Here is a 14,312-nt window from a genome sequence, read left to right on the forward strand (position 1 = left end):
TAATGAGATTTCTTTGAAGAGGAGTATCGCCCCACTCCAACAAACCCAGCGTGTATCTTTTTACCTCTTTGGTGTTGTCTCCTTTCTTTAATTGCCAAAGAAAAACCATCGTACACAGAAAATACTTCTTGAAAGATGTTTTTCTATCACCAGGATACATTATTATCTCCCACCAACCTCACATTTTCGATCATATTAATTTCAGATCATTTTTATGAATAATGTGGCGTATAAAGATTCTTACTCTGCTAGAAGATATTGCAGAGTTTCTAAAGATTGTAGTTTATTGCGGAGAAAAATGTCTTCGAAATGGCAATTGGGACTTTTTTTTATTGATCACTCTTCAAGAAGATTGTTGGGTAAAAACGTGGTCAGAAAGTCAATGTCCAAGAAGAGCTGGACGTGCATATCAAACTCCTTCACATCTGATAAAATTGAAACTGGAAATACAGACTCCCTTCAAATTGTAAAACATTTTAAATTACAAAATAATATTTGTTATATCTTTTGGCTTTCGCACAGGCCAATGAACTGTGGGGTCCCTTTATCTGATTTGGCAGTGATAGTCTTTCTTTATCTATTTTTTTAGTACAAAAACTTTGAAAACATTTTCTGAAAATTTGCCAAGCATTCACTAATTGTACAAAGATTGATCTTTCCAGATATTCCATTGGTATTCAACCTTTCTCATTAAGACAGAATACATCTTTCGACGTCAGTCAAAGAGAGTGAGACTGAATTTGAATCCTATTTTATTTATTTAAATCCTGCGAGTGGATTGGACACAGCAAGAGCCGGTTCCAACTTGTTTAGGCAAACAGCAATGAATTTTTTTAATATTTCATTTCTATGAGTTTTCTGATCAACGAATAATCATAAAATAATCTGATTTTCTTAAATATTCAGACTTCTATGACCTTGAAATAAGTTCCATTTCTTTTACCAACAAACCATTATATTCCTGAATGATTAATTTCATGCTTTTTGATGCTCTACACACTCCTTAGCGCCACATTAAGAGGATCAAAGTTGTTGTTGTTGTGCTTGGATTTTTCTGGTGCAAAGGCTACTTAGGCCATATAGCACTTAGAGGATCAAAGGAGGCGAAATGAGAATTTTAGGAATCCGCCTTCTTAACAGGTAAGGTGGCAAAATGCCTCCAGGTGGCAATTCAAAGCAAGTAAGACTTACTTGAAAAGCCACTGAGCGGCGATATTTGCAGTTTCTCCTCTGAGGTCATCCGTCAAATCGTCAGACAACCGTCGATGTTGTGGCAAGCGACGGTTATCAGCCCACAGGAAGAACCGCCACGAACACGTCCGTGAATAGGGTTTACGAGCCCAAACCTCGCACGTGAGAAGATCGTTGACGTCACATCGCATTCTGGAAAAGCATCCTTCGGCGAGCAATTTTATTGGACATTCGAAAAGGCGCTTCCAGGAAATGTTAGCAAAGTCGCGCGCGCACCGTTTCTTACCCAAGTAATCAGACGCACGCACTGTACATACAAACGTGCGCGCGCGCTGTCGGTATGAAAAGTTCGTGTGTAGGACCTCCTGGCTTCAGTCGATTGCCGGAGGTACGAAAAGATGTGCGCGAGCTTCGGCCGTAACATCGAGCGTCCCAAACTGCAGTCGCTTCTCTCATCTCTATAGGGCAGCAAAGGCGGAACACTCATTAGGGGCCCCCTCCCCTCAGTAACGATGTTATCGCGTGACGTCACGATGGTTTGTGCAAAGGTGAGGCTGACTGACGTTGGTTCCTTTCGCCGAGAGGGAGGAGTGGAACCCATTAATTGCTGATGACCGCCTCGTGACATTCTGTGAAGTGCACGTGGATCCGAAATTTAAAAAAAAACAACCACCCCTTTCTTCCCCCCCTGGCTTGCTTCTGTCTCTTTCTTTTCTTTGGATTGTCCGCGGCGACGATTTTCTTCGCAGAATTCGCTGATATCGGACGCACTCCACCATGACGACGACCTATGGACTTATGGAGAACATCTCCAACTCGGGGATCGAGGTGGCAGAAGAGTTCTTTGAAACGCGGACGAGGAACGACACAAACTTTACACTCAACGAAACGGCTCTGGATGACGGCATCTATTATTTCTATAAGGTAAGTGTCCGGCCCGTATTCACATATCGCTTTGTAGATTGTGTTTGTGATGTTTAACAATTAAAATGGGACTTAGAAATGCTTTGCGCATGACACTAATTAAATTCGCTTGAGCTACAGAAATAATTTTTGATTCCTGAGCGGTTACCATAGGCAACCGCTCAGGAATCAAAAGCTTGAAGCATCTAAAACAATGTAGTTTATTTCCTACAATCATTTCGCACGCGACAGGATCTAAATATTCCTGAACAGACGCATAAAAATTATTCATTTCACGCAATCATTGTTGTGCACGTGGAACCAACAGAACATTATATTCCTGAATGATTCATTTCATGCTCTTTGATGCTCTACACTCTCCTTAGATTCCTGGTTGGTTCGTTTCATGCTTTTTGATGCTCTACACTCTCTTTTAGATTCCTGAATGATTGCCATAGGAATAATTTCAGTTCCTGGAATGATTTAACTAAACAAATGCTTCCTAATATTATTTATCTCCAATCCCTTTTTCCAATATGCTTCTAAGAGGATTTAATTCTGCCAGTAATTAATGCCCTGTACTTGTTTTGAAGTTCAACTAGCGGTTTAAACCTTCGTCCAATCCATCAATTAATTGTGGAAGCGAAATAATCTTCAGACATTACAGTCTTTCGAAAGACACGAATCCTTCGGTCCCTTTCCTATTCCCTTGTTTCTAATACCTCTTTGAGCGTCTATAAGGAATGCGTGAGGTCCTTTCTAGGTCTGAGAGTCTCCTGATGTGTGATATTTCATAAGCAGACATTAAACTTCGTAAAAAAAAGTGTCATGTCACTGCCGTTAACCTTTTTGCCGGCCGACCACACATATAAATGCTGTTTCCGCAACAAACAATAATCCCCGTGGTGAGATTGCGGCAGTTTTTTCATTTCTTCCTCCCCTTTTGACCCCAATCCTCTCTTTACCGGGTCCTTACGTCGAGTTGTGTGTGCGGACTGCTGGAAAGATCCTGCCGTATCCGTTAGACCTCGCCTGGCTTGTTTCTCACGGCATGATCTCCGGCGCAACTAGGGGATAGTTAAACTCCACGAACTACTGGAGCAGTTTAGTTTCTCAAAGGTTGACATCATCAGTAGGACAAAGTGAGCTTTCTCTGAAACCATAGCAACCATTTCCACGTTGACTATAAACGCAATCTTCCCCTTCGATCAGGAATAAAATGCCGGATCCTGATCTCGTGGTAAGTTACGAAGGAACTGACCTACAATCAGCGCGCACACGCTGTCGACTGTACTCGGGGGTTGTTTAGAAGCTGGCAGTTACGCGTGGTAGGAGGAAGACGCCACGAAGTCGACGCATTACCTTATATTTGTAATGTAATGTCGAGAGCAGCGGAAGAAATGGGCTCATACATTTCCTCCCGGTTGGATCAGGTGAGTGGAATGCCAATTGACATCTGCAAAGGGTCACGCAAACTGTTTTATGTTTCTATTGATACCATGGAGCATCTATGGGAGAAAAGGGGACAGTTCCTCCAAAGACCGGTCCGGAGAAGGAGGGGATTTAGAGAAAAAGCCCAACGATAAATCTGCTTACAGCGACCGCATGATTTAATAGCTCCATGAGAATTCGCACGAGTAGTTTTCTTAAATGTCCCTGTTTCTTAAAGATAAGGATGGTAAATGTTTACAGCTCTCCCCTGGCGGTATTTTGGTGTAAGGAGGAGAAAAATACAAGTCCGGGGACTTTCAAATGCACCCGCGAGTCTGATTTGCATTAATCGGATAATTAGATCCACCTTAATGATGTCCTCCGCGTGTTGATTGGGCACGCTAAGTACCCAATGGCACCTGCTGAAATTCAGTACAACCTCTAGAAGCTGATGTACAAGCAATCCTCATCCCGAAGAATGTGATCGTACTTTATCATCTATAACGCGACCGCACTGTATTTCTAAACTCGATATCTTTTTCGTTGAGTTGGAGACTTCGACTCCAAATCTACTACTTCTTAAATCCTCCCAATCTGGAGATTTTATCTTAGAACTGGTTACTAGGAAGCACGATCATCATAAAATGGTTGTTTTGAAAGAGAAATATAAAACATACAAGAATATATAAAACATTGGGCACGTATCCAAAATTCCAGGTTTGATGACTTCAGCTGGAAGATTTTTATGGGTATATTTGCTCAATGCTCTGATAAAACCATTTTTGGCTAATAACGTTCTCATTAACTCAGAAAAGCCTTATTTTTTCAACGTTCTGTCTATTAAAACTTTACATATATTTACCATGATCTTAAATTCGTCTAGGGCAAACAGGAAGTGACGTATAAAATCTTTAGGCGCCGTCATCTCAAAAACTAAGCTTCGAAGGACAAATTTTCATCCCAGAATTTCCTCCTTAAGTGCCTTTGCCTAACACAAATAGAAAATGCATCTCTAAAATCTTTCACGAAGAACAGAATCACGTGTTCGTACCAGGTGGATGTGTGGGGTGATGTATGTATGAAATTCAGAGCAGACATTGCCCTCATGGGTAGCACAGTTGGTAGGATCGCCGTACTCCCCACACCTGGTAGAAAATACTTGAGTTCAAGTCTCGTCGATGACGGGAGAAATTTTTATGGGTCTTTTTCACAACGTGGCTGAGTTAGTCAGTCTCAGGCGTGTGTAGCATGGTTTTTTTATCCAGCAAACCAAAAATCGACCTCAGAACACACGCAATTTGACTTTAGGCGCCGATGCTTCTAAAACCCAACAACCAGAGCAGAGATCTGCAACCATCCAATTCTCAACAATTGTGAGAAGCAATTGAGTCAACATTTGCTAGCTTCCTAGTGGAATGCCTTTGATACCTTATTGAGTCTACGCCACCACGAATCCAGCCTCTTCTGAGCTCTAAAGGGCTCAGTATCATACTCGCTATTAGGTAGGTGTACCTAATAAAGAGGACACTTGATGTACATGTTTTAATATAAATGTTATTCAGAAAAAACATTTTAAGCTTATATTAGAGCAGCGTTCTTGGTTACATTAGACAATCAACAAGTGGTTGAGTTTCTTGTAAAACTCTCCTGCCCTGCTAAAAGGGGAGGGACAGTTCAACCGATTACTCCATTTTAGAAGAGGAAGGTAAGGATATTCGCTGTCTGTGTGCTGGAGATTGTTTTATTGACAAGCACTTTCTGATAACCACATTTGGACGTCCATTACCTTCACCAACTGACATGCATTGAGTTCCTAGCTGGCTAAACAAAGTTGAGGAATCCAAACATTTTCTTTAAATTTGATTGCGAGTTCTGTAAGTTCATTTAATTATATTCGTCTGAAATCCTTCTATTCAGTAGAGCTTATGTTAATCCTTAATGGTGAAGCGCTAAGGATGAGGTCTTACTGTTTTCCTAAATCAAACAAAGTAAACATTTTCTACCATCACGAAGTTGCAGCAATAACTGTCGAATGTAAACCAACTGAAGAGAACATCCATCGTTAGGATGGAAGTGTGCGAGAACCGATAAACCAACCTGCAGCTGTTGACTTGGTCTTTTACAGAAACAAAAGCGGTATGTGATCAATCACGAATAAATAATTCATTGTTTCGTATACAGCCTTATCAAAATCATGTTAAAAAGTGACCCATAACTTTCAGTAGGACAGTGTACTTAAAAAATAAACGATTACCAATGTATGGCTGATTGAAGTATTGCAGACAAATCATAGAGGTAGATAAAAATAAAAGGAGAACCATGAGGGACATCGCGTGTTTTTTGTGAAGGACCTCAGTTTGGATCCCGTCAATGACGCGAGGAATTTTTATGGGCCTTTTCACAATGTGACTGAGTTAGACGGTTTCAGTAGAGGGTAGCTGGCTTTTCTCCCAGAAACTCGGGTTTTCATCCAGAAAACACCAAATTCTCCATAGAACACAATTTACAGATATATTATATACGGCGTAATATGGCCTAAGTTTTTCGCCTAACACCCTAACACAACCAAATGACACTTAAAAGCAGAAGATAAAAATCAGGATAAAAACATAACTGTGACTTTGTAACTACCAGACAAGATGTCAGTACTTGCAACTATCAACATATTCTTGGACATACTCTCCTGTCATCTACTGGCAGTTCTCAGAAACTTGAGTAGTTGTACGGTGGCGCTGCCAATCGCGTATTGAATTACTAGAATGAGTAAAACAGGTTTGACAATAGGACGTGTTGCAAAGCAGATTCAAAAGAATTAAAGTTAAATCTCAAGGGGCTGTCACGATTAAATATAAGAGATTGTCTCGTCCTGGCAGTTTTCAATTAAGGATAGTTTGAAAATGAACAGATTCTTTTAAGAAATTGAAAACCGTAAGCCCATACCAAGTTGTCTTCATCCTCGAAATTGCACAGACACTTAGAAACGCATGGCCGTGTCAAATTTCTTTAATGTACTCCGAATTTTCTTTAATGTATTCATTCTTCAAAAGGCAATTATCAAAGATCTCCCATTTTTAAACATTTAGAAACCCGGTGGCTCCATCTGTGACAGCCAAATGGATCGTTTCTACACAAACTGCCCATCCCTTCCTTACAAAAATACACAAATCTAAAAGAGCTTGATTAATGTCATTTTCCACCATCCCGAGTTCGACTTAAACTTTTCCTTTCAAAGTGCAATGGGTTTTGGGAGTTATTTTTCCAGTGAACCAACAGATGGAATTGCTGGCGTAACCTTTAACAAAATCGTAAATTGTCTTGGAATGCCCGAGAAGTAAATAGAAGGAATACAAATTTTCTTCTGGGATAGTTATGATGTTTGCAAGGAGTTTTTTGCTGTTCGGGTCACCAGGACAGTTACGGTTTTTATTTCCAAGAAAAGTGGACAATTCTGTGGTAAACAAAAGATTTGGTGGAGGAATAGAACATCTTCTCCAATGAGCAGGCATCTTGCTAAGATCTGGAACAATGCAGACACGTTGACCACTGCCATTTCAATATCGATAGAGGTGACTGCAAGTTCAGCAGACTTTTCAAATGTTTCAGAATATTTGTTGTTCAATCTTAGTTGTAATTTTAGAATTTACCATTCTTGTTACCAATGGATATTTAAAATATTTCTGTGAGGTTGTAACGAGAAAACAGCCGATATACAGAGTCCAGTCACAATATTATGACCATCCCCCCAATGCAGACATCACACACGCCTAGCGAATCATACAGCGCACGTGTCAAGTTCACACACCATAAGCTAAAATGACATAAAATATCATCGAGTTGAACAAACAATTAATTTTAGAATGGCATTGAATCTTCTCTTCAATTAGGAGATTCTCCTAATACCAATAGATCAACTCATACATCAGACCATGAAAATAACCAAACGTATTGTATTGCCTTCGCATGTTTGGTCCTAAGAAGTTCCTCCCACTAACCTTTTCAGCAGCGATACCATTCTCTTCGAAATTTAAAATCCACCATAATGGCATTCTTGATCATGATATGTGACCAGCGCTGCTCCAATATCTTTAGATGTTTGAACACAGCCAGCCAGTCCTTATCTCGGTGGTCACACAAAAAGACTCGTAAAGAGGATTATTTTTCACCACAGTGGCCATTCTGAATGCACTACGTTATCAAAAGTATTGGGTCATTGAAAGGACAAGAATCATCCACAGATAAGATGATCTTAAAGCGGGTCTTCTTTGTTTACTGTCTCAATATTTTTGGTTAGATAGTATATATACGAAACTCTAAAAGAATAAGGCGAATTTCTTGACCTGAATTTCCCATGCCCTCATCTATTGCGAGTCCCTCTTAGACTGCCAACAAGCTGGTACGCTATAGAACAGTTCTTATGCGCTTGTAGCCGGTCCTGAAGCCTTTTATACATTTCCCTCGGTGTTAGTTTACTGGTTTCTCAGGAACGAAAGAAAATGATTCATTCATCTTTAACCTAAATCGCCGTTAAAGAAGTGGCCAACGACCCCATAAGGGTACGCCTCCTCATCCTGATTACCCTTATCAGATAAATAAAGAGTGATTTCACAATGCAGCTGTTTGAAGCGCGTGCGATTTTGGAACAACTGGAGAGAGAAGGTCCTATCTGTATTGCGATGGAATCGTTTCAAGAATGATCAATTAGAAAAACGTGAAAATATCTTCCGAGATCTCTCTCTCTCTCTCTCTCTCTCTCTCTCTCTCTCTCTCTCTCTTACGTCTCTGGTTCGAGGTTGAATCGTTTCTTGTCACTGAAACTGAAACCGATTGAACTCATCTCTCAAGAGAGTTAAACTTAATAATGGAAAGGTCAGACCCAGTACCCATTATAAGAAGTTCTTTGGAGATTAAGAAATCTTTAGATTAACTCTCATTAATCAAACAAAGGAAATCACTGGGGTGTCCAAAGCCACCATTTCAAAAGTATCCAGTGCTGCCAACACGGAAATTGGAGCACGAAGCAGTGGAAAAAGATTATGTGGTTTGACGAGTCTCGATTTACCTCCCCCTTTTTTGCATCAGTGGTTGGGTGAAATTGTAGCATGAATCTCATGAGGCCATGCGTCCATCTTTCTCGTGTTCAAGCCATACTTTCTCAGATTACGAAGGCATCTTCCAAGACCACAACGCTGTTCAAAAGTTGTCTTAATGGTTCGAGGAACATTCCAAGATTTCCAGCATCTACCTTGGTTGTCCAATTCTTCAGATCTAAATACAGTTGAGAATATCTGGGGCATGAGGGCAGTTCGATTTTACAGTTCTCTACCGATCGCAACAGAGCAATTGAAAAATATCCTGATCTTGAAGAACAGTCAAATGTGGAGCTAGGCTCCCTCAGACATCTAATGAAATCCATGCCATGACGTTTATGGGCCATAATTCGGGCAAAAAGGTGACCCCCACTAGATATTGAATAAAGGTTACTAATATTTTGGTCACTATGTGTATTTTTTATTTGTATTTAAATATATATTCTAGAAATCTAGTGGAAAAAGCAACAGAAGACTCCCCAGAAAGAGATGGATCGAATAGTTCTTTGGAGAGAGTTAATGGTACAGGCTTCAAAAGCCTAAAATTCATTAAGTTCAAGAAGAAGAAGAGGATATAGTCCTCTTCTTTGTTTGTTCTTTACCTTTTTGAGCACCAGTGTATTTAATTCTATAACCCGTAATTTATCTCTTCCACCTACAAAGCATTGTTCGTTTGCAACTGAGGTTTGGTGTGAAGTCGTATTCAAAAGGATCTTCTTTTCTCTCCTTTTCTTTCTCTCTCTATTAAAATTAATGTAATCATGTAGGAGAGCCAATGAGGGAAATCTAGGAATAAATCTCAATGCTGTTTTGTACATCCCTTTCCCCGTCAGCTGGGGATGTTCTGTAGATAAATCATTCAAATTTAGCGAGAAACATAAAAATGCTCTTCTGCTTTAAAGTGATTTCAGTTGCACTTCCCAGATTAAAATAGTCCATCATCATTGGGGAAGGTGGTTTGAAATGCGCGTCCACACGAGTCTGTAATTCGAAGAAATTCCGATAAATTTGTAGATGCCAACAGATGGCCCGGTAATTGATTTTGACAGATAAAAACATCTGCTGCATTGTGCACTGCAGAGCCAAAATTAGGGTGAAACATCGTGGTCGAAAACAATCTTGCGTTTTATTTATCGCGTATTATTGAACAAAGGTTTCTAATTTTTTATCCAGTGAGTGTATTTTATTTGTATTTAAAAATATATTACTGTTTGTCCCTTACTTTTTAAGCTTCAGTGTATTCAGGTTATGTTATAGAGAAAGAAAACACTTCGAGAAGAATAAGAATTGTGTAATATTCACATAACAGATGGCGCTGATGTTCAGATAACTGCATATCAACAACAAACAGTAATTGCAGATGTGCTGACCTTGCGGAAAGGTTGTTTACGAGCAGATGGAGCACCATGAATCTATTTTCTAGGTGGTACAGCAAGTCCTGTACCACCTGGGACCCCAATAAAAAGATACCATCCTGCGTCGAAAAGGAAAATAATCCTCATCCACAGGGAGACAAAAGAGATGTCCTGGTTGCCAGCGTACCATCAATTGCCCAATCTGATGGTACCAGCAGAGAATCGCGCTTCTAAAAGAGGCCATCAAGAAACAGCGAAGAGATAAGTGCATACAGAGAGAAAAATGGCTTAAAAAATATATGTGAGAAGAGTAACAAATATTATATAGTTGTAATTACACTAAACAGCTAAATTTCGAGAACTCAAAACTCCAGAGTTGGTCTATAAAGGGTCATTGCTATCCATCACTATTTGATAAGGAAACAATTTTTTATCGCATCAAATTACATTTAATGAAAAACTAAAAGCGCCGGACAAGAAAAATGTACAGTAGTATCCAAAAATTGAAACAAAGACTTAGTAACCCAAATATAAAATAAAGTACATTCATTGATCTACAAATATTGAATAAATGTTTCTAATTTTTTGCGCAGTGAGTGTATATATTTTTCTTGCCCTAAAGCTTCGTTAAAAATGAAATATTTTTACATAAAATATTAAATTGGTAAGGGACGGGCAATAATTTTGTTATTGGACTCAGTTTTCTGTACATCCAACTAGGGGGTTCAATGGTTTCTGAATGACGTAATAAGCTAAAGGCGGGTTCGATCTAATCGGTCCTGTTGTTGGAAAAGCACGGAGGGTTGCCAGGCAATTTTCCACGCTCCAGTTGTGACCTACGACCGCGTAATGCAATGTACCGAATACCATCCTTTCCAGTGCAGACCAACAAGGTAACTGGGAGTAAACAGAGCGCTAGGAGACGCAGAAGGTAACGATAAGCAGACGATTGTTTAATGTCTTCTGCTGACTTCATCTGGGATTCGATAGCTTCTGCTATCGAAACAGAGAAATAGAAAACATTTTCTCCACGAATTCTCCTTGGCCGGAGGCGCCGAGAGCAGAAGACGAGATTTATCAGACCCCGAAATGATTCATTGGACGACGGAGCATAGAACTGCCCGCAGGCCCCCCTACCAAACGCTATAAAGCGTTTATTCTAGTAACGGGATGGACCACGAAGTCACATCAATCTACTGCTGCTTACTATGAATGCGAATAGTTCGGAGGCGACCTGCAGTGCCGTAGCGAGATAGGGGTGATAAATGCTCTCCCGTGTACGGCGCCCGCGTGATAAAACTAATGTGACCCGACGGGGTCACATTACGAATCTAACTGTTAAAGTAATCAAGCTCACCTTTGTATTCGATATAAGTTCACAATTTGATGAACAAGTTTTGCCAGATTTCTATTGGTCTGATTTTAATAAAATTTGGAAAGGGTCAATAAATGGTTCTAGCAGGACGAAATATTAAATTTCAAGGAATTCTATTCACTGGGAGTCGAGTTATTACATGCGGACGGACAGACAAACAAATAATTGTTCAATTTTAAATAAATTTGGAAGGCAATTTGTTCTGAAAGCTCCAAATACAAATCATGAAAATCCACCCACTGAGAGTTCAGTGCATGCGGACGGACAGACAAATAAATAATAACTGTGTTTCGATTATAATGAAAATTGGCAAGGCTTTAATCATTCTAAAAGCCCCAAATATAAAATTTCATGAAAATCCATCCATTGGGAGTTGAGTTATTACATGCTGACGGACAAAGAGAGAAATCATAATTCCATGATTTCTATTGGTATGATTTGGGAAGGCTTAAATTATTTAAAAGCCCAAATATAAAATTTCAAGAAAATCCATCCACTGGAAGTCCAGTTATTACATGCGGACGGATAAAGAGAGAAATAATAATTCCCTGATATATAAAATTTCATGATATATATCAGGGATTGGTCCGATTTGAGACGGCCTTAATCATCCTAAAAGCCAAATATACAAATATAAAGTTTCTTGAAAATCCATCCATCGGGAGTCAAGTTATTACATGCGGACGGACAAACAGAGAAATAATAATTGCCTGATTTCTGTTGGTTCTATTTTGATGAAATTTGAGATTCTCTGATAATTAGTTTTAAAACGCCCACATATTTCATGAAAATCTATTCACTGCGCTTGGAGTTAATAGATGTGGATGGATGGAAAAAGAAATAATACTTTCAAATGTTTTATTGGTCCAATATTAATAAAATTCAGCAGGGCTCCACAAATCTTTTTAAAAGAGCTAAACATAAAATTTTATGAAAACCCATCGACTAGAAATCGAGTTATTACATGCGGACGGATACACGGACATGGTGAACATAATTGGCACTTTACGCATATATGCTAACTCGCCTAAAAAAGGAAACTCTACCCCCCCAACTCACACAACTACAGTGTTTTGCATAGTATTGGTTTCCTGAGGGAGAAAAGCGTATTTGTATTTTCTTCTTTCTTTCTTTCTTTCAATGCGTTAGCGCGAGCTGTCCGACTTTTTGCACTTTTCGCTTCTCTCCCATTTGGTTGGAAGAAAACAAGCTTTGAATGCATCCGTTTCTTGAGAAATGCTGAGCACAGTGGCTCGTGTTAAAGGGATTTCGACCCTTAAATTAGATTGGGACTGAGGGACCTCCTATTCCGGATAATGGGGACTGCTTTAACTCTGATGATATCGAAAAACCGTGGATAAAAAAAAAAAAAAAAAAAAATCGTTCCAGTTTGCGTAAGGATTTCGCAGTCCAGTTCGAAGGTGAGGTCTAAAAGCACGCGCAGAGTTTATTGTGCGCAGTAAGTAAGCAAATACAAGGGTCCAGAAAGCTTGTAAAGCAATATAAGGGCCCCCTCCCCCTCCCCTTCATTAAAATAAATTTATCCTCTGAAGGCAGGCGTAACTTTGGTCGATCGTATCGGCAGAAAGAGGATGCTGACTCGAAGAAATGCGGAGTTTATTCCGTCAAAATAACTTACAGTGACGGGACCGAACAATAATGACCTCTCTGCAGAAGTTTTCTTTCCTCTACACCCCCCAGCGGGATCGAAAAGGCCGGGATTTTTTTTTTATTTAATTCAGCTTCTTCTTAGAATACATGTTTATTCATGGAGAAAGAAAAGATAAAAGAGTTATTCTCATAGAGAGCTAATTGAGAGTGTAAGGAGGGGAAAGAGTTTTTCCTTTTTCCAGAACTGCAGCCAGATTAAAAAAAAAAGTTAAATGCATTCTACTAATGTATACAAAGAAGTAAATTCAAAGAACCGAATTAGGCGCTTTAAAACTCATTATCAGGGCATCCCAAATTTCATCAAAATCGGACCAATAGGAATCACGCTTATTATTTCTCTGTTTGTCCGTTCACATGTAACAGCTCGACTCCCAGTGAATGGATTCACTGGGAGTCGAGTTATCCGAAATCAGCTAGAAACAAAAGATAAAAAGAGTTATTCTCATAGAGAGCTAATCGAGTGTGGAAGGAGAGGAAAGAGTTTTTCCTTTATCCAGAACTGCAGAACAAGTTAAATGTATTCTACTGATGTATATAAAGAAGTAAATTCAAAGAAGCAAATTGAGCGCTTTAAAACTAGTTATCGGGGCATTCAAAATTTCATTAAAATCAGACCAATAGAAATCAAGTAATTATTATTTCTCTGTTTGTCCGTCCGCATGTAATAACTCGACTCCCAGTGAAAGGATTTTCATGAAATTTTATATTTGGGACTTATAGAATGATTAAATCCTTCCCAAAAAAGTGTCTGCCTTAGCGTGCATCCATTGGTTGGTTTGTCCGTTTGCGGATGTTTTTATATTTATCAGTAAATAGTATTTGCAGTAAACTACACTAAGTGGCCACTTTATTAGACACACTCAGCTTTTTCATGAAATAGAGCGGTCTTTCAGTAACAGCATCACGTGTTCGTACCACGCGGTATAAAGCAGGCGTGCAGATACGTAGAGATGGTATACGTGCGCAACTGCTCTGTGGCCATCTGGATCACTACTCAGTCCATACTATGAACCTAAATCTAACATCACCCCACGTCCAGCCATGGCTAACCCGCTATCCTCCCACCAAGACAACTCCCAAGCGTGACTCCATGATAGGCATTGCCCCAAATCCAGGAACCAGGGTCACACGATGATGAACCCTATACATACCCTGATGACAAAACCTCTGATCAATCTCTGCAATGCCACAGCTCCATGAATCCACCCTCAGCTGATACCAACTATTATAACCAACCGTACTAAAAAGCCAACGAAGAAAAAAATCCTGGCTACAAACGCCCATCTTTCATGTCTCCAA

General features: G+C 39.6%; 1 protein-coding gene across 1 annotated transcript in view; it reads left to right on the forward strand.

Annotated features, from left to right (window-relative positions):
• Positions 1–1,533: 1,533 nt before the first annotated feature.
• Positions 1,534–14,312, forward strand: part of LOC150082270 (cardioacceleratory peptide receptor-like) — a 71,240-nt gene continuing 58,461 nt past the window's right edge. The window contains exon 1 of the mRNA XM_090380087.1: positions 1,534–2,115. Within this exon, the coding sequence (XP_090236213.1) occupies positions 1,969–2,115 (147 nt within the window). The 5' untranslated portion in view covers positions 1,534–1,968. The remainder of the gene's footprint in view (positions 2,116–14,312) is intronic.

Source organism: Mastigoproctus giganteus, chromosome 8, assembly GCF_048544385.1.
Source record: "Mastigoproctus giganteus isolate SK-2022 chromosome 8, ASM4854438v1, whole genome shotgun sequence".
In the NCBI taxonomy this organism is placed as follows: Eukaryota; Metazoa; Arthropoda; class Arachnida; order Uropygi; family Thelyphonidae; genus Mastigoproctus; species Mastigoproctus giganteus.